The 20,431-nt window shown below is 48.2% G+C and overlaps 1 protein-coding gene and 1 long non-coding RNA gene across 2 annotated transcripts; one reads left to right on the top strand and one right to left on the bottom strand.

Annotated features, from left to right (window-relative positions):
* Positions 1-1,105: 1,105 nt before the first annotated feature.
* vps37d (VPS37D subunit of ESCRT-I) lies at positions 1,106-20,335 on the bottom strand. Its single transcript, XM_023833155.2, has 4 exons — positions 20,017-20,335; positions 10,439-10,610; positions 3,948-4,030; positions 1,106-1,986 (listed from the first exon to the last, which is right to left on the bottom strand). The coding sequence occupies exons 1-4, from the start codon at positions 20,137-20,139 to the stop codon at positions 1,486-1,488; spliced, it is 879 nt and encodes a 292-aa protein (XP_023688923.1). The 5' UTR covers positions 20,140-20,335; the 3' UTR covers positions 1,106-1,485.
* Positions 7,811-17,986, top strand: LOC140591888 (uncharacterized). The gene is made up of 3 exons (XR_011992198.1): positions 7,811-7,983; positions 12,917-14,558; positions 17,364-17,986. It is a non-coding gene; the product is annotated as an uncharacterized lncRNA (long non-coding RNA).
* Positions 20,336-20,431: the final 96 nt, after the last annotated feature.

A 20,431-nucleotide genomic window follows, 5' to 3' on the forward strand; every position in this document is an offset into this window, starting at 1 on the left:
TGACGCCTCACCCTGTACTGCGCCAGCCTTGATATGGTGTAACTAAGACTGTCCTGCCGGGCCTCTTGACGCCTCACCCTGTACTGCGCCAGCCTTGATGAGGTGCGTGACCCTGTGCTCTCAGAATGACACTGATCATGTGACCTTGGCCCTCCTGGACACGCCCCCTGTCACATATTCAGGCCCCAGTCACATGGGCTATGCTTGTAGAAAGGTCCGTGGTTATGGTGTTTAGTTTCTAAAAGCACGCACATAAAAACCACATGCACGTATGTGATACAAGGATGCAAAACAACGTCTGCGAGCAGGAAACCATCCTTGCAAAGGCGTATTTCTGCTCAGCGCAACCAAATGCGGCCTCACAAGCAAGGGACTGTGGCCAGGACTTGCGACTGCTCAATACTCGCTCGCTCGTCAGGTCGAATTATGAAACTTTGGAGGCTGATACAGTGGCTGATGTCTCCACTCCTTTGATTGGACAAGTTCAACACCCACAGTCTCCACACTCTGACCCCTTGTTTGGCAACAAAATAATCAAGAACATGTCACACCCATGGGTCTTTAACCACCCGACATATATTTCAGATTTTAACCAGTTGTTTGTGTCAAGGAAGGTCATGGGGTTAAATTCAATGTATGTGACTGTGTTTGATTGTGGGTGTGATTGTGGGTGTGATTGTATGTGTGATTGTGTGTGTATGCACTTGCATTGAAAGGAGTTTCTGTAAACAGTATCTAATTCTGCAGCACAGGACACATAGAGAATGCCGGATTGCTAAATAAACCCCAAAACTTATTACCATATCAAATTAAGGCAGACCAGCTATGCGTACAAACTGCCATGAACAAGTAAATCATCTACAGGAGTCATTTTTTGTCTATGTCTTAAAATGTCATGTTTATATCAGGTTTATATACTTATATTATATTATTACTTTCTGATTTGCACTTTGACTGATGAGAATGACAGTGTGGGTCCCCTGCATCCTATCTCTGTAATTGACAAGCTGACTCGGAGTTAGTTCTTGCGGGTTAATGATCACGCTTCAGAAACAGCCATCAGAGAAGGAGAGAGAGAAAGAGAAACGCAGGGTGACTGTTGGTCTGTAACAAACACCATGACATGGACTTTATTAATCACCACTGAGACAGAAGGTGGCTTCCTCCACACGGCTAATCCTCTCTGCCAAAGCGTAGATCCCTGCAAGTCTCTTGCTTTGCTCCCCAGGTGACAGAGGGCCTAATGTCCCCTAGCTGCTTCTGACGGGAGTGACGTTTAAACAGCAGCCATTGGTGTGTCCTGGTTGCCATGGCGACTGGATCTTTGGTGGCAGCTCTGAAATGGTTCTGCCTGGCTGCTGATGGATCCCTTAGGGAATTTTCAGATGCTGTATGGGCAACCCGGCGCTTTTATCCCCCAAGTCGCCATTGGGGCACGCATGCCGGCCTGGTGACGGGTCCAGAAAAGCCATGGTGGCGACAGCCCTATCGGCAAGGTGGTTCCGGCTGGTGCTGGCCGGGACGATAGAGCTGCTGCAGCCGCACAGGCCTGATGGGCCAGCCGGGAATCTGTCCAATCACGCGGAGGCCCACAGGCTGGCCGGGACAGGCATGCGGGGCCCCTGGCCCCTGGGAGTGGCTCTGGACCAGCCGGGTGTCCAGGGGAGGGAGGCTGACTGCATGGATGGGGCCGTGGGAGGATCCAGGGGGGCAACGGGGCAGGATGATGGCGGGCGTAAGCCCGTAGCGGAGCTGGAACACGCGGGGCGGGGCCTGTGCCACAAAGCCATTGGCCCGCAGCTCCAGAGGCTCCGCCTTCTCCTCAGGGGCCACGCAGTGTTTCTGAGCATTTCTCTCGGCCTTGGTGAATTCCTGGATCTTCTCGGTTTGAGCCCGCCGAACGTGGTACGTCTTCCTGGATCTCTGGAAGGACTCCAGGAAGCCCTCCAGGGGAACACTACCCTCCATGAACCTCTCCAGGAGATCCTGACCCGAAAAAAACAGGCACAGGAGTAAAAAGGATGCGAGGACATATCCACCCCCCAAAACTCAAGGAGTATGGTATGTTAATAATGTTAGTATGTTAGTGATGTTAATATTTTAATAGTGTTATTATGTTAGTTGGATAATGTAGTAGCCTTGTACCATCACGTCGTTAGCCTAGCACACGTCAACGACAGACCAGGCTCTTAAAGTCTACTCAGAACTCAAAAATATTCAGCCTCCTAATTGAAAAGTACTATGGAACATATGTCAAAGTCAGAGCTTCGAATGGGAAACCCGACTGCACCGAGAAGCAGATGCTGTGACGTCAGACAACATGGCAGTCTCTGAAGGAGTAATTACCGTGAATGATAAATATGTGAAGGCTATCAGTAAGTGAATGATAAGTGAAGGCCTTATAGAGTGATTTTTTCCTGACTTTCATTGCAATAAAAATACTATAAGTAAAATAAAACCAATTATGTAACAGCAATCCCGCCTGCTTATGCCATACCATTGCGTCTTTAGACTAGCGCACATGCTAACAGCAATCCCGCCTGCTTACGCCATACCATTGCGTCTTTAGCCTAGCGCACATGCTAACAGCCATCCCGCCTGCTTACGCCATACCATTGCGTCTTTAGCCTAGCGCACATGCTAACGGCCATCTCGCCTGCTTACGCCATACCATTGCGTCTTTAGCCTAGCGCACATGCTAACGGCCATCCCGCCTGCTTACGCCATACCATTGTGTCTTTAGCCTAGCGCACATGCTAACGGCCATCCAGCCTGCTTACGCCATACCATTGCGTCTTTAGCTTAGCGCAAATGCTAACGGCCATCCCGCCTGCTTATGCCATACCATTGCATCCTGCTGTTCACCACTGTAGCTTTGCCGGAGATCTGAAGCCTGGACGCCTGTGGGGAGGCTCCCTGATGCCTGCAAATATGCTCCGCTTTGATATTTCCTAGCAAAGCCGCATGAACCTGATCTGTCTGAAGGAGTCCCAGTTTGGGAGGGGCGTGTGTGTGTAGGGGAGGGAGCAGGTGGCCGACACTGTCTGTCCCCCTGTGTGGGGGTAAATAATTAATGACGCTTAAGGGTGGGCAAACCGCACACCCCTGGAAACCCCAGCAGGCCCCCTGGGAGGGACTTGTCTGAGTGCTGCTTATCGACCGGCCTCTTACGCGCCTCCAGCAAGGATAACAGCTGCACCTCCGAAACGGACATGGTGTCTCTGCAATCCTACAACCCTAACCCTAACCCCGCCTCCCCCCCCCCCTAATATAGCTGCTAATAAACCATATCAGTCAAAATGCAATATTAATGCGTGCCTGTAAGTAGGAACTGGGACGCAGTGAGGATTTAGAGATGAAGTGATGAAAGGATGAGGGCCAGCCATGATGAGCAAGAGGCCCAAATGGAGCGCCCTGCTTCTTTCAAACAAACCGGTTTGAGCTGGCTTGCACTTGGAGGAGCGCGGCTACGAGTGAACGACGCTCAATCAATCAAGCCACGTCACGCAGAGATATATAGCCCCTACTGCATCGACCATGTACTCCCTGGAGCTGGGTAGCCATGAATAGTTACATCTGGAACAGCCCAAGCACACAGGCATCGTGTCGTGATGGATCACAGCCTCTTCTGGACATGAAACGGCTCACTCAAGTGTTTATAGAGGAATTATGTAAGAGATATTTGCAAAAACATCAACACGACACTGGATAATGCACGGGCTGCAGGCGCATACACAGTAAATATTACAGTAATGATGGAGCAATCACAGCCAGCATGGGGGTCAACTCCTTCTGCTTAAGTTCAGGACCAGGAGAACCAGAGAGTGATTTGAAAATGTCAGAATTAGCAAACTGTGGACACGGTGAGCTCCCGGCACATGACTGCACGGAAGGATCCAGGACATAATAGGGGCTTCTTTGCCAAAGTGTCACATGGTGTATTTTACCTCGGATTCCTCCTCAGTGCGGATCATATCTTCCTGGAGTAGGTTCTGCGCTGTCTGTAGGCTGCGCTTCTCTGCGTAGCCCTCTGGAAGCACACAGATATATCGACATTTCAAACAGGAGTCAAAGAGCAGTCCTGTAGGGAACGCCAAGCCTGCAGCAGAGCCGGGGCCATAGAGAAGGCAAGCCAAAGACAAAGCAAAGCCCAGGGTTTGGGGGGAACCAATGCATCGAGCTGAGTCACTGAAAACACAGGCTAACAATGGGGATTCCTGCAGACTCGCAGCTACAGCCCGCGAGGCCTTTTCATTTCACATTGCGAAAGTTCCTGTTACCCAAAGAGGGATCCATGCCATCTGCAGAGTCACTGTTACACCCAGAGCTGGTGGAGAAGGCAGTCACTTCATATTAGCTCACCCCAGCTACAAACAAAGGGCTCTGTGCCTGGAAGGCTAGTCTGCGGTAGCTATGGAAACGCGTCATTATGATAATGTGCATGTGTGCGTGTCTGTGTGTGCGCGTAGCCGCAGGACAGAACTCTAACTAAAGCTTTTCTTCATTTAGAGCAAGAGGCCGTCAAGACAGTGACACTGCCGAACCTTGCTCCGAAACGGATCTCATGAAGCTGTAACGAACAACTGGAGTGCTGAGGGCGCATTGAACACCATCAGCCAGCAGATGCAGCCTGTGCTGCCTCCACGTCTATGGGTCTGTTACGTCTTAGATGAATGTACACCAGCAGTCATTCCAAGGGATAATTCATTCAACACGACCAGTTCTGTTCACCATCGCTGAGTCTGCCACACATGTACCTTCACACCCCGGACGGAAGTCTGAGAGGAAAGGGGACGTGTTTGAGAACATCCCTGCCACATTGAAGGGATGTACTGGGGGAACAGGAAACTGATCTAACTCTGTGGCATCAGCTGTAAGCAGAAAACAGTCAAGCAGTCCTGGGAGCCTGCTTTCAGAAGCTAGGGGGGATGGAGATGAGGGATGGGCTGCCAGGTTGCCCTGGAAACCATTTGCATTGACGCTTACCACGGTTGGAATCCCTGATCCTATAGATGATAGCATCATGGGTCGGCCGTTAAGATGAATGACGGCTCAACCTGGGAAGAAGGTGAACCACAACACAGACTGCAAGAGCTCAGGAACAAGCCAGCCTGTAAACCTGAGCCCGTTTTATGTGTATTAACCTGCCCCGGGTCATTCCACAGCAGGCTAGCTGAGCCGCGACAGATTTATGGAGTTAGCAGAGGAACCCTGAAGTACTCCAATGTCAATGATGGCTTTTGCAGAACTGTACTTTGATCAACTTCACAGATATATTATCAGTTAGAGAATGTAGCCGCTGGGGTGACCCGTTAAAACCATTCACAAAGCCGTGGACAATCTAGATGTCCTCCCCTGACCTAGAGCTGGATCGGGCAGGGGGGGGAACTTGAGGAATTACCCCCCTCAGAGTCTCACAGCTGGGAGAACACTTAACTTGCTTGATATTTGAGAAATGCCACACCCGGCTAGCTAAACTAGCTACCATTTTGGAGGCAAACATCAATTACAAGCCTTATCTCATCCACAGGGAACGTTTCAGGCTGCTGCTCAGATATGGGACAGCACCAGCAGCGAGGGCCGCAGGCTAATCTTCACAGATCATAATGCTGGGCGCTTCAGACAGAGTCGGGCCAAACGAGACCGGAGCAGACACAGGCCCCCCACTGCGTGCAAGGCTGGCTGCTTCAGACCCTCTGCAAAATCCCCCACCCATGCACTCCCACAATCACCCCACCACAGCGTATCACATCCTGCCCGAGCAATGGGAGCCGCTCCACCTCAAAGAGCCTGCCACCAGCGCTCAGCATTAGCTGTGAGACAGCAGGTCTCCTCTGTGACAATCTCACCATGAGACCCAGAAGATACAGGAGTGTAAGCATTCTGCGTAATAATTTCTGTATTTCCAGTGTCTCTCTGAATGTGGCTGCTTTTCACCCCCTCTGCATACAATGTCGGGCAGACAGAGGGGTCAGCAAAGCCTCCAAGGTGGAAGATCAGGATGAAGAGATCTGAAAAAAGGTCTCACGTGCATGGGTTCCTTCAGAATGCTGCTCTCCTCAGACAGCAGGGAGGCTAAACATTCAGGTTAGGTGACCTCTGTAGAGCATTTAAGTGCCCTTCATAGGACATTTAGGTGACCTCTGTAGGGCATTTAGGTGACCTCAGTAGGGCACTTAAGACGTCTCTAGGCATTTAGACGTCCATAGGACATTTAGGTGACCACTGTAGGACATTTAAGTGACCTCTGTCCTTGTGTCCTTTGATGGGCTTAATGGGTTTCAGCACTCAAGTCCCCAGGTAAGTAGGTGTAACATAGGGGATCTTTTGTGAAATCTGTGAAGCAGGGAATGCCCAGCGACATGCTCCGTCACACACTCAGACTGAGTCTGACACCAGCATACCCCAACATGGGGGTGACCATAGATACCGTTCAGTGACACACTTGGTGACACACCCTGTAAACGAAGCTCTCAGGGTCTCAGGTTTCCAAGGGACACACATGGTGAGATACTTGAGGATACTTTCAGGGATACACTTAGTGAACCAGGCTCTTGGAGTCTCATGTGTCCAAGTGACATGCTCAGTGACACACTCGGGGACACACTCCGGGACATGCTTGGTGAGCAGGGCTCTCGAGGTCTCATGTTTCCATTGTCACTGCCCCCCATTGTGCATCTCCATGGCGACACTGCATCCCCCCAAAGTCACAACCAAGAATGCAGCGCTCACACAATCACAATCCACAGGGCGTAAGGATCTCCAGCCAGCCCCATGTGAATCATCATAAAGCAAGCTGAATCTGAGCTGAATCTCTTCAGCCTTGCGCAAAGTAGATTAAGGGGGGACATGACCCAGGTATAAGATTCTAACAGATCTCGATGCTGTTCAGCCAAATGGCTACTTTAATATTAGTTTGAATACTAGAACTCGTGGCCATAGGTGGAAATTAGCAGGAGAACATTTTAAACTGAATTTGAGAAAACACTTCTTTACACAGCGTGTAGTTAGAGTATGGAATAGTCTGTTAGTTAAGTTCTCCCCAAACGAGCTTGATGGGCCGAATGGCCTCCTCTCGTTTGTACATTTCTTATGTTCTTATGTTCTTATGTTCTTATGTTCTTAACACGGTGCGACAGGCAGCACAGACACCCACAGGTGCCCACACTGGTGGCCCTTGGTTAAAATAATCCTGCTGAGGTCGTTACTTAACATGCGCAGTTACGATAAGTACACTACAGCTGCAGCGTAGATCATGTTTCCATAAGCCACATCTGAGGTTCCTGTAGAAGATGATCTTGTCCCAATGGTACTGGCCAGTTAGTGATTGCTCTGGACATCTCAGCTCCCATCTGCAGCAGAAACACATAACTTCCGCACTTCTCCCTTCATAGCCGAGGGGAAGTCTATCAGACAGGCGTGGTGGGGGCAGGGGGGGCTTCCCAAAATACAGTTCAAGCTTCCACCATGGGATCACAGTCTCGGGCTTAATAACCACCCTGCCCCCCCCCCCCCCACCCCATTGCTTATGCAATGCCCCCATACAGAGCCCGGAATCTTCTCCAGCCTTTTCCCAGCATGCTGGCCTTGCCGCCTGAGGAATTTGACCTTTTTTCACCTTCTTGTTCCAAAATGAGAATCAGATGTTCACAGAGGAAGGAACTCCCACCCATCCTGCCCGACGGCACAGCTGGGTGGGGGGCCGGGGGGGCTGCTGTGCGGCAACAGGAAGTTTAACATTCTTCCCTCTTTCCATCACTGGACAGCTGTGCTGGCCATAGACGGGCCTGGAGGGAGGGGTTACCCCCACACCGGCATCATACAGGGGATAGGGACACTGAGGGTGTGGAGCGAGCACATTATTATTACTGCTAGATTTAAGAGCTATCGCTCACCAGCAACAGGCTGTCCTCAGCTAACAGTGAACTAAGCTAAAGCACTCACTGCTGAGAGTGAGTTCAGCTAAAGCGCACACCGCTAAAGGTAAGCTCAGCCAAAGTATTTGCTTCTAGAAAAGAGCTAAGCTAAAGCACTCACTGCTAAGAGTGAGCCAAACTACGTACAGCACTTGCCAAAAAAAAAAAACCTAAGCTAAAGCACTCACCAATAAGGGTCAGCTAAGCTAAAGCACTCACTACTAAAGGTGTGCTAAGCTAAAGCAGTCACCGCAAAAAAAAGAGCTAAGCTAAAGTACCCGCCGCTAATAGCTAAGCTAGAGTACTTACCACTAAGCGTGAGCTAAGCTAAAGTCCTCACCGCTAATAGGTAAGTTAAAGCACTTGCCGCTAAGAGTGAGCTAAGCTAAAGCACTCACTGCAGTAAGGATGAGCGAAGCTAAAGTACTCGCCACTAAAACCTAAGTTGAAATGCTCACTGCTAAGAGTTAAACTAAAGCACTCACCACTAAAGGTGAGCTAAGCTAAGGCACTCACCACTAAAAATGAGCTAAGATAAGGCACTCGCTACTAACAGTGTGTTAAGCTAAAGCACTCGCCTCTAAGAATAAGTTTGCTCCCATAGTGTTTTTGTAGTCAATGAAGTTCATTGTTCTGAGGGTTGGTCCATTTTAAGAAGCCTCAGAAGGCATTTAGAGAGCTTTGAATGGTCACCCTTTCAGAGAATCCAGTTCTTTGTAGGGAAAACAGAAAAAAACTAGGTTGAACTTTCATAACCAACTGGATTTTCACAGCCAGCCATGCCCAGCAAGGGTGAAGCTGACTAATTGTTAATACCTCGCCGTTCCGGTTCAGGGAGAGGGAGGTCATATATCCCACCACGCAGCCAAGCCTCCTGTAAGCTAACGCACCTGGTGTACACAACGCTAATCTGAGCTGCTCCTCCACTCGTTAAATAATTCATGCTAGAGGCTAGGGGTGTGAAATAAACCCATGTGCACTGCAAATGGAACCTGTCGACTAAAAGACGGAAGGAATTCTGAATTCCGCCACCCCCCCCCCCCCCCCCCCCTTCAAGTTCCCGCCTGACAGCAGACTCACCCCGGCCCAATAAAGAGCTTTTGTTTCCCAGTAAACCAAGGCCAGACAAAGAGGGGAGAGGCCGCAGACGATGAGAAGCCGTACGAGGCCCACTCCTCCGCTGGACGGGACTCTGTGGTTTTCAACATGTTTTGCTTCTCACAACTTTTACATCTGCTCTGTCTTAGACATGGTTTAATAGGTTGTGTTTTTGCTAATTTACTTGAAAGGCGGCTCAGAATCTTAGGAATAGCTGAACTTGGGATGAATTGGAGTGCACCATCAAATAAATCAGAAGAAAGCAGATAGAAATGCATGGGGAATGGGTAGGGGAATGCATGGGGAATAGGCATGGGGATGGGTAGGGGAACGGACAGGGGAATGCATGGGGAACAGACAGGGGAATGCACGGGGAATGGACAGGGGAATGCACTGGGAATGGACAGGGGAATGCATGGGGAATAGGCATGGGGATGGGTAGGGGAATGGACAGGGGAATGCATGGGGAACAGACAGAGGAATGCAAGGGGAATGGACGGGGGAATGTATGGGGAACAGACAGGGGAATGCACTGGGAACAGACAGGGGAATGCATGGGGAACAGACAGGGGAATGCATGGGGAACAGACAGGGGAATGCTTAAAGAACACATGGGCAGGGGAATAGACACAGGAACGCATGAGGAATGAGTGAGGGAACAAAAACAGGGGAATGCATAGGGAATGGGCATGGAACACACAGAGGAACACTCAGAGGATTACATAGAGGGACACTTAGAGGAACACACAAGGGAACACTCAGAGGAACACACAAGGGAATACTCAGAGGAACACACAAGGGAACACTCAGAGGAACACACAGGGGAACACTCAGAGGAACACTCAGATTTACGACATTCTGGTGCCATATTCCCATCTGGGGAGCTGAAACCTGATCAGCATCCCACAGGCTCCATCTCCATGGCACCTCCTGCTAGCTACTGGCTGGAGTTTAAGGGGAACAGTGCTGCCAGCTGGGGGGCCTTGACCTGACTTCACCCCCATAGCTGTGCTGCACCCACCTTCACAGGGTCTGACTCAGATGGATCTGGAGGTGTGAGCTCAGAGGAGCACAGTACGGGTGCAAAGATGGGATATTACAGCTCAGTGAGCTGGGGGCACTGTATTAGTGACAAACACCCCACAGTGGTTGCAGGTTATTATTAAACCGGTGCAGGAATATAGCGCTGATTGAAACTGGCTGTAGCCCGACTCAAACAGGCATCCCGGTTACAGAGATACAGGCAGCCGCTACAGGCTTGGTCGTGGGGGACTGGGCCAAATGCGTCTCAGCTGGAGCCTGGTGACACTACAGAAGCACATGCATGAAAGGCAGGAAAAATGTGAAATCAATGCCATGATGCAGCCGCCCTCCTGTGTGGGACTGAGGATGCGCCTCCCTCCCGCAGGGCTCCTCCAGCTTACCCAGCTGCCGCTGCTTGTCCCGGCAGCCGCTGCTCAGCTTCTCCAACTCCTGGTACTTCTGGGCCAGCTGCAGCTTGCCATTCTGCAGACACGGCCGCAGTGACAGGCTCTCCTCGGCCAGGCTGCGGTTGGTGGTGAGCAGGGTGTCCCGCGCCAAATGCATCTCCTGGAACTGGACACAGGGAAAGCGCTGTCAGCCTCTCTATGCGTGTGTGCCTGTGATCGGAAGGTTGCTGGTTTGAATCCCAGGGTCAGCAGAGTAGCCACATCTCCATTGGGCGCTTGAGTGAGGCTCAAAAATGCTCCAGGACCCCCAGAGAATGGCTGACCCTGTGCTCCCTCCCAGCTTCATCTTTATGTTTGTGAGTGTGTGTCCCAAAGGAGACCTAGATGAAATACAGTGGTACCTCCGAACTCAAACTTAATCTGTTCAGAACTCAGGTTCAAATCCTAAAAAGTTCTAGTTCTGATCGAATTGTCCCCATAAGAAATAATGGAAAACCAATTAATTGGTTCCTGGTCCCAAAAAATTACACCTAAATTAGTTTTTTTTTTTAGCATTTAAACACAAAATGAACAGGATAAAACAAGAAGAGCATATACTGTACTAAACACACACATCTAAGCACATTTATCAAAACAGTGATTTGTAAAGTAAGAAAATAAATGTATCCCAACAATGTGTAAAGTGTTTTGTTTTTTAAACGTGTCCTGCCCCGATCTTCCACTCATTCTGTGTGCCACGCCCCCTCGTTAACCTCGTGTGGAATCCCCGTGTGTCCCCGCTCGGCATGACAATATTATTGTAATTACCGTAAATGTATTAATGGTTTATTATTAATGATATTAAAATAATTAATAAGAAATCTTTATTTTTAAATGTATTTTATTATATAATAATAATTACTGTTACTGTCTATCATTGTCTAAATGTATTTTTACTGTCTAAATATATGTATTCAGCTAGTGTAAACATGCACAGTGCTATCACAGCGAATGCTAGGCTGAGACTGAAGTGTTACCTTTTGTTTCTGTGGAGAGACGTGCTGCGTGACTCATTTCCCCGCGCATACAAGTTATCTTAGGTCAGCATTCACGGTTCGGCTTCTGAGATTAACATCGAGCTCTAGGTCTTTTTTTTTTTTTTTTACTGGTTGGTTCAACTTTTAAGAAATTTGAATTCTAATGAGTTTGAGTACTGAGGTACCACTGTATGAGGAAAAAACAGCGCCTTCACAACAAACATGCAAACTCTGGGAACCTGAGAACACAAAAGCAGTTTCCATTCTGCAGACACGGCCGCAGTGACAGGCTGTCCTCGGCCAGGCTGCGGTTGGTGGTGAGCAGGGTTAGTTAAGTTCTCCCCAAACGAGCTTGATGGGCCGAATGGCCTCCTCTCGTTTGTAAATTTCTTATGTTCTTATGTTCTTAAGTTAACATGAAGAACTTGTAACTAAAATCACAAAACCAAAGTCAGGGAAAACTGTCACTAATGGTGTTTTTCCGCTGCCACCAAGAACTGTGCTGAGAGTTTCACTCCAGGAGAACACATGGCCATAGACGAACAGCTGTACCCAACCCGCTTTTCCATTGCACAGTATGCGAGCCATACCCGAGCTGTGCCCAAGCTGACACAGCCCAGCTTACTAGCAGGGCTGAAAGCGTGACCAAACTTAGCTGGCTGCGTCATCACTATCTGATTGGTCGAAATACGATGCACATCGTGATGCATTCCTGAAAACTGGAACGGATTCGTAGTGTAAATTAACATAAGCAAATGCTAATTCCGCTAGCGCTTCATGCAGCATATAAAGTGAACAGTGTATAAGTGTCTCTTCGGTTTTGCATCACTTTCCAAACTCGGCAATGCCTTTCCGAACCAACTCTTCCACAGCAGAAAACTGAAACGAGCTGGAACCGTCGTGTGGTCACGGCACGGCTCGGGTACTGGTCTGTTCCTGTATGACAAAGGAAAAGCAGTATTACAGTGATTCTCTGTGTCAGATGCCCACATACTTGTCTTTTTGTCAAGTGTCTACACACGGGAAAAATCTCCAGAATAAGCGGATGTGCGCCACAGCATTAAGGCAGCGTTGCCGTCAAGGTCAAACCACAAGTGCCAGGAAATGCCAAAGTGGGGAGCTGTGATTATGAAATTCACAAGAATAAATGGGGGGCGGGGGGGCTTCAAGACTAGAGCGACTCCCAGCCTGACAGTTCAAGGCTGACAATGTTGTTTCCTGGTGGCTGTTATATCTTGATGGGCACGAGCAAGCAGAGAGAGAGCCACAACAGCTGGAAGACAAAAGCTGAGAGAATGACGGGGGATGACGGGGGACGATGGGGACACGTCAGCGCGCTTTCATATGATACGGAATGACGCGTCTGTCACGCAGCCATCAAACGGGAAATCAGAGCAAACGTCATTAGAGGGGCGTCAGCAATGGGATCCTAATGGGAATGCTGTCACTGTCGCAGCTGATCCTGAGGAGCGACTGATCCTGTGGTGTGGCTGATCCTGAAGAGCAGGTGATCCTGCAGCATGGCTGATCCTGAGAGGTGATCCTGCGGCGTGGCTGATCCTGAGGAGCAGGTGATCCTGCGGCGTGGTTGATCCTGAGGAGCAGGTGATCCTGCGGCGTGGTTGATCTTGAGGAGCGGCTGATCCTGCGGCGTGGCTGATCCTGAGGAGCGGCTGATCCTGCGGCGTGGCTGATCCTGAGGAGCGGCTGATCCTGCGGCGTGGCTGATCCTGAGGAGCAGGTGATCCTGCAGCGTGGCTGATCCTGCAGCGTGGCTGATCCTGCAGCGTGGCTGATCCTGCAGCGTGGCTGATCCTGCAGCGTGGCTGATCCTGCAGCAATGACAACGCCTGTAGCTGTGTTTCCTTGATGACTTGGCAACAACGGGGCGGCATTTTTACAGACTGATATGCGGGCGTTACTCCTGCCCAGAAGGGGAACTCCTCAGCAAATCCATCATACTTTCTGAAATCGATCTATGCATGATGATGATGATTTTCCTTGATTATTTGAGTCTAATTATGGGCTCAGTGGTCAGCCCTTTGGCTTCACACATCTAAGGTTCAATTTCCACCAGCCTGTGTGGCTCAGCGGGTTAGGGGTCCGTGTCTGTGGTCAGAAAGCCACAAGTTCAAATCCCAGCGTTGGCAGAGCGATGTTGCTGTTTTGCCTCTGAGCAAGACCCTTAACCCCCAATAGCTCCATTGGCTGGCAGCTTTCTCAATAATGTACTTCGCTTTGGATAAAAGCTTCTGCTAAATAAATGCAATGTTTCTCCTAGAGTAATGACATGTGGATTAGGTGAGCTGGCATCTCTAGATCAGCGCTAGTGAGAAAGCTTTTGCGTGAGGGTACGTCTGCTTTCTGGGCTGGCCTCCAGGTTCACTGCACTTGTCAAAAACAGATGGACTGATAGATTACTTTAATTAAATTTCCGCAACAAAAAAATAATCAGTTATATGATTTTCTCATAGACAGCAAAGGGAAATTGTTGGCAGTGTGAAAGCGTATGAAAATATCCACGGAATAAGAGCAGGGGCAGACATATTTACTTTCATCTTGGAGGAGAGCCCTGGGTCACAGAGCAGGTTTAACAGTGGGGACGAGGAAAACACAAGTTTATGAATCAGAGGCCCACTCTTCACAAAATTCATGCAGGGAGGCATTTCCCCCCCATCTCCCCGGAAAGCCGCAGACCCAAATGTTGATTTTGTGAGTGACTGTGCACGGGCAGGGAGCGATGTTTATGTCGGTGCGGGGCCCTGATTCCTGTTCCATGTGCAACACGGGGGACTGGAACCAGTCAATCTGCCACCAGATTCTCAGTCTGAGAGTATCTGCGAATCAGAGCCACGCTTTTAATGCCACAGAAATCTGCTTTCTTGTTTTTTTTTTTCTGTGACCCGAAGTTTGTTCTCGTTTTTCCGTTAAAAAGGCTTCCCTCAAAGCACATCTGGTTCAGCGACAAATGAAAACTTACTCGCAGTGCGTCGCTGAGGAGACAGCCAAGGCGGGGCGACGGGGCCAGCTGTAAACCACCGAAACACAACAGAAGGCCGAGTCCAGATTCCACACCGCGGTCAATAAGGTTAAATGAGGTAAAAAAACATTGTCTATGAAGTAGACCCCAGCGGGGACAGGCTCTGGCAGACTCATACTCTCGTACCTCTTTGTAACTCTCATTTATGAGCTTGCTGATGGACTGAAGCTTGCAAAGCCTCCCTTTTCTGTGGCATTTGAGGCTTTTTTCACGTCACACTTCCATACTGTGACATCTGCTTGATCCACGACAGCTGCAGGAACCATTACACTAGGAAAGTCCGCTGAACCGGGTGGGTCACATAAAACACCATTGCTCCGTGTCTTATGGGACCCCTGCGTTACAGCATAACGTGGAAACTCCACATACAACGAAATCCGCCTCCTCGCATGTTCTACTCCACCAACCATCCTGTCTGTGCCTTGATACATGGAAGAATAATCCTTTTCACAAACTAGAAAGAGCCGCTATTAAAGCCCTCAAGCCCTCTGCATTGTCTAACGAGAGATATAATTACCCACTAAGAGCCCCAGAGGTTAATTAACACTTATCTGATTAAGCGTTTATAATGTCATGTTTCAGTCACAGAACTGAAAGTGCTCACGGTTATCTCAACCATCACGTTCAATAGCATGATTAATAACCTTATTTTATGGATAACATTTTAAGTGCCATTACTGTATATGAAGCTGAAAGCAGCCAACACTTTCATAATGAGTGACTAATAATAGATTATGTGAAATTATTTCATTTTTTAATTATGTGTTTTCTTATTAAACTTATTCAGTATAATTTGTGTTAAATTTCATGTGCACATACTTGTAAATCATCTTGAATTGTCATGCATGTTACATGCTTTTCAGGGGCACACCCAGCAAAACAAAATACTTATATGTTTAACATACAGGATCTTTCTGATTCTGATGTGAAAATGAATTCATTTTTGTAAACATTTTTTCCTGCTGCTCAAATTCACCTGCTTCCAAGTTGCACACAACAACCCAAAGCACCCAAAAAGCAGAAATGCAGACTGTGTTATGATCGCTGGTTGGCAAACAGGCAGACAGAGGAGTGGAGCCGTAAATACGGGCAAAAGGGGTTTATTGGGGGAATCCACAGAGTAGCGACAGACTAACATTAATGACGGATCTGGGAAAAACGGACTCAGACGCGGACTAAATACACAAGACTAGCCAAAATAACAGGACACAAGTGATCACAATCAGGAATTCACATGAGGTAAATGCGGGGGCGTGGCACACACGAGGATCGTACGAGCAGGTCATGACAGACTGGATGTTATTTCATTTCAGGAAAACTGGCCTTTTAAGCTAATTCTATCACCCATCGTAAAGTTGCTGTTCACACCAAACGTAAAAGAGTATCAGAGTGACTTCTGGCTTGGCTGTATCTTTACAGGTAATTAACGACGGCCTGAGTCACAGGAAAACCCCTTCGGGGAAAAACAAAACTCGGGGGCCATTGTTCTGAGAGTAACTTAAAACACGCAGGGCTGTCCCACCCCCTGGCAGGTCTGGGAGCTGAAAGCTTGATCGGGGAGGTGGGGTGCTTTGAGAATGCAAAGGTGAACAGCAAACATGCTATATTTATCCAGGAAGGTCCTGGAAAAAATGAGCTTTCTTATTACCAGTAAAAACATAGGGGTGCGTAGGGGGTGGTGGGGGGGGCTTTACCCAGAGGCTTTAATTAAAGTTCTTCCGTACGCCATCAACCGATAACTAGGCAATACAGGTCTAACAACACTTCTTGTTTTCACAATGGCAGCTCTTACTCTGCTACGCTAATTTAGTGGCTCATGCGGGAAGGACAATCTGCCAGGGATCCTCACATCGGAGATGCTACGCAAGACATGCGAACTCCGGGAAAGGGGAAACAAACAAAAATGCACATTCTGTACTAACACACTGAGGGTCATTTCTTTTTGATCTTATTCATTTATGGCTGCTATACAAGTACAAAGCGTGAGCATGAATATTGTGTAGAGTAGCAGGCTGCAGCTGGAGGCTAGCTAACGCTTTGCAGCCACGAGTGAAGCTACTGGGCACTAAAGGCTGATTTATACTTCTGCGTAGAATCTATGCCGTCGGTTTGGCATAGGTATGGTGTAGCCTGATGTGCAATTCCCCAGAAATGTAACTACATGCTGCAACAACGCAGACCGCACAATCGCTAATGTCGCATTGTGTATACCGCCTTGTCTCAGAGCTTCAGGATGTTAAAGACTGACTCTGTTACGCCCGCGGCTTGAAATTTGCTATTTGTCTTTTTATTGCATTACGCCTGAACCAAATTACCGAATGATTCACTCCTCTGTAAAGCACCATAAATCATATTAAGTACATTTTCATGCCACATTTTTTAGTTGATCTACATGTGAGATAAAAAAAAAAATAGATCGCTTTCTTGCCAGAAGTGACAATATATGACTTGTGATTCTTTTACGACGTGGTAACAAATGCATTCATTTGAAACATATTGCTATCAGTTGTACCGATTGACATGATTGAAAATGTCATCATGGAAAAGGCCGTCTTATTAGCTAATGGCCTCCAGACAGAAACACTGATGCCAGATTTATCAGACAGATGCCCATTTGTGCTGTTATCGGAGTCCAACCTCCTGTTCCCGCCAACGGTACCCGGAAACGCTGTGGTGTGGCTGGCCAGGTCTTAAAATCCCATTTTTGTGTCTTCAGCGCAAATGAACCCAGAAAAGGCATGCAGGACACTCGATGAGAATAATCACACCGAGTTTCACACTGACTCGCCTCGGAGGCTTAAGCTGATCAGTGCTTGAGGCTCTGGGGCAGTTTCACTAATATTTATACCCATTTTCATTGCAGATGGAGGCCCATTCAACGTGCCCCAAAGCTGCAACCGATTTTGGCATCTGTGCACTGGGGTGTCCAAGTATCCCAGATCCCAGTTATCAGCATGCAGTTTGAGAAGATGCAGTGGTTTTTTACCATTATTATTCTCTGGAATTGAAGTATGACCATGAGTATACGAGGGCTGGGACCCACAGAAGGTGCCGAGTCCTGCTAATGATTGCATTTCCCTGTCTCTCTGGGACAATCTACTTTGTAACCGAAAACAAATCCCATTTGCACAAGGGGCCGATTCTCAGCTGCTTACATGTCCTCTAAACAGGATTTAAGGAACAGCACTCTCCTGCCCCTGCAGCTCCGAACTCTGTGTATTCTCCACATGTTCGATCCCCCCTCAGGATTCTCCACTTGTCAGGAGCTCTTCTCCATAAACCCTCTGAGAGCAACGCGGATTTAGACATTTCAGCATGTCCAGGCAGCCAAGCGTCAGACCCAAAGGCGAAAGGGGAATTCACACAAAGTATTGCCTATATTCATAAAATGAGCCCTTATCCTATTTCCCAATTTGAAATACTGGTGCAAATATCATCTCATCTTACTTTCTTCTTATCAGCAGAAGTATGAAAATCAAAAACACAAAAAAATAAAGCATGTTTGTAAAGAAATAGATTAACAACAGCTTTCCATTCACTCTAAAAAACTTCATGGCCCGTGAAGTCACCTAGCATTTCCCAGCGAGCCGATGACATGCCTCTCTCACTCGGCTGCGCTCCCCGGAGTGTCATCAAGTGTCCCAGGAGTAAGCGGGCAGTAATAGGGACAGGCAGCACTGGCTGAAACTGCTCGCTTTGGACGCACCGGCCGCTGATGATACATCTGCCTTTAATTAAGAAGCTGAGCTGTTCAATGCAGCAGCCGGCCGTGGTTTCAGGGGACAGCATGTCCCGGGATTTTCATTCTAGTGTTCTGGAGAATTCCCACATTTTTTATCCAAGAAATATGCAGATTAACCACTTAGGCACACTGCACATTCACAGATCATCCAGCCATTCACTGTACGACCCACCGTGCAATACTATTCATTTATGAGCCATTACTACAGAATTCCATGCAATACTTCCTCTGACATTCTTCACACTGTTATAGTTAATTATTGTATATTACTTATTGTAACTGTTGACTGATGTCTGAATGATGGGGAGATGACAGAGGGATGACAGAGGAGTCAGGCTTACTGGAGGTAAAGCAGACACTGTGAGCATCCCTGAGGATCAGCGAGGCCCTGAGACCCCCAGATGTGCTCAGGTACATTCAGCCATATGGGAGCCACAGCCAGAAGCCAGAGTGTTTGGCCAGATTAACAGAGAGAGCACGGTCTGTGTCAGCCACACACACACGGTGATGTCCTGCTCTGAATTCCCAGCTGCAGCTGCTCTGCCAGTCAAACCCCCTTGGACCAGCGTCCCTATTCATCAGCCTCTATCTGCCTCTCAGATTTAAGTTCTGACTTTTCGCAATGGAAATTTCTAGAAGCAAAGATGGTACTATACTAATGAGAGTGAAAAAAGAGGGGAAAACCGAAGGCGGCACCGAAAGGGACAAACCAGAACACCTTAAACTTCTGATGTGGGGAACTTCTTAATTAGGAGGGTGAGAAGCCGGCCTTCCTGGTCCTGTGGTCCGTGCGGATCTGCTCCCACAGAGGAACCGCAAAATTCCCACAGAGGAACCGTAAAGTTTTCTGAGGAGCAAGCAGCCCCAAATGAAGTAGGTTTCAAATGTCCTGCCTGTGTCATCTGGACATATGCAAGCACACCCATCCATGGCCATTTCATATATATGTACATATATATGTGTGTGTGTGTGTGTCTATATATAAAATATGTATATATATCCATGTATCATATATGTATATATGTTTATGAGAGAGAGAGAGTGTGTGTGTGTGAGAGAGAGAGAGAGAGAGAGAGAGAGAGAGAGAGAGAGAGCTAGGGATCATATAACGTGTTTGTGTCTTAAGCATTTACCGAGCGTCAGATTCATGAGCAGCTGACTATCCTGCTTTATGTCTTGCTTTAAGTTTACGCTGCCTCCCGTGGACGTTCAATAACTGTCTGTGTCCGAGCTGCTTTATGCTCCATACCCTTCCATGGCCATATCGTACCCAAACTGCCATGCATTTTGACGCATATACAGGCGCAAAGCTTGTATTTCACTCATGCCTTAGTGTTATATCTTCATTGATTTGCTTCAGGCAAATTTGGGGATGGACAAAAGCATGCAATCGCGGTGCGTACTTGTAACAACTATTACACTGTGACAACTAGTAACGTGTGTTAAATTGTAACATCCGCCACACACACACACACACACACACAGAGACACACTCACACAGACACACACAGTCAACCATCTCTTAATTCGTGTACGTCTAACAAATGTAAAATTATTAATGTTAAGCTGAACAGTTACTGCACTGGGATATGCGACGTCGGCCACGTTTATCAACGATCAGGGATCATTCAGCTGCCATGCAGCAACTATGCATGTGAAGAAAGCATTTGAAGTGGCTCGCCAAGAAAACTAACACCATGCATTACATTTCACAAAATACACAAACAGCAAGCGTCAATTACACTATTTCAGATAATAAAATTTAAATAACAACCTTTTCACTGAGTTTGACGATCTGATCAATTTTTCCTTCATCTTGCAAAAGATCCCGCAGTTCACTGGTGTTCAGGATCCTAAACCCATCTGGGTTGGAGTTCGGGTCCCGTTTGTGAGACATTGCGATCCGCTTCAGATGGCTCGGTTCACGGCCCGGTTAGGTATCATTCCGATCGCGTTGGGAAGCATGTACAGCCGCTTGGGGAGAGCCGTGTAGGAGCGGACCGCCGAGTGAGAACGGCACGCTGCTGTTGGCGGAGACAATGCGAGTGGCCGTGACACACTGCGCTCATGTGCGTGCTGTACCGCCAGCGACCAGGAGGGGGCGTGAACGTAAGAGCATTACACCAAGCATCATACAAAAACACGTTCATTTTTCATCTCGACAAGCGGTCCGTGATTTGAATTCTAAT

This window comes from Paramormyrops kingsleyae, chromosome 6 (genome assembly GCF_048594095.1).
Source record: "Paramormyrops kingsleyae isolate MSU_618 chromosome 6, PKINGS_0.4, whole genome shotgun sequence".
Lineage (NCBI taxonomy): Eukaryota > Metazoa > Chordata > Actinopteri > Osteoglossiformes > Mormyridae > Paramormyrops > Paramormyrops kingsleyae.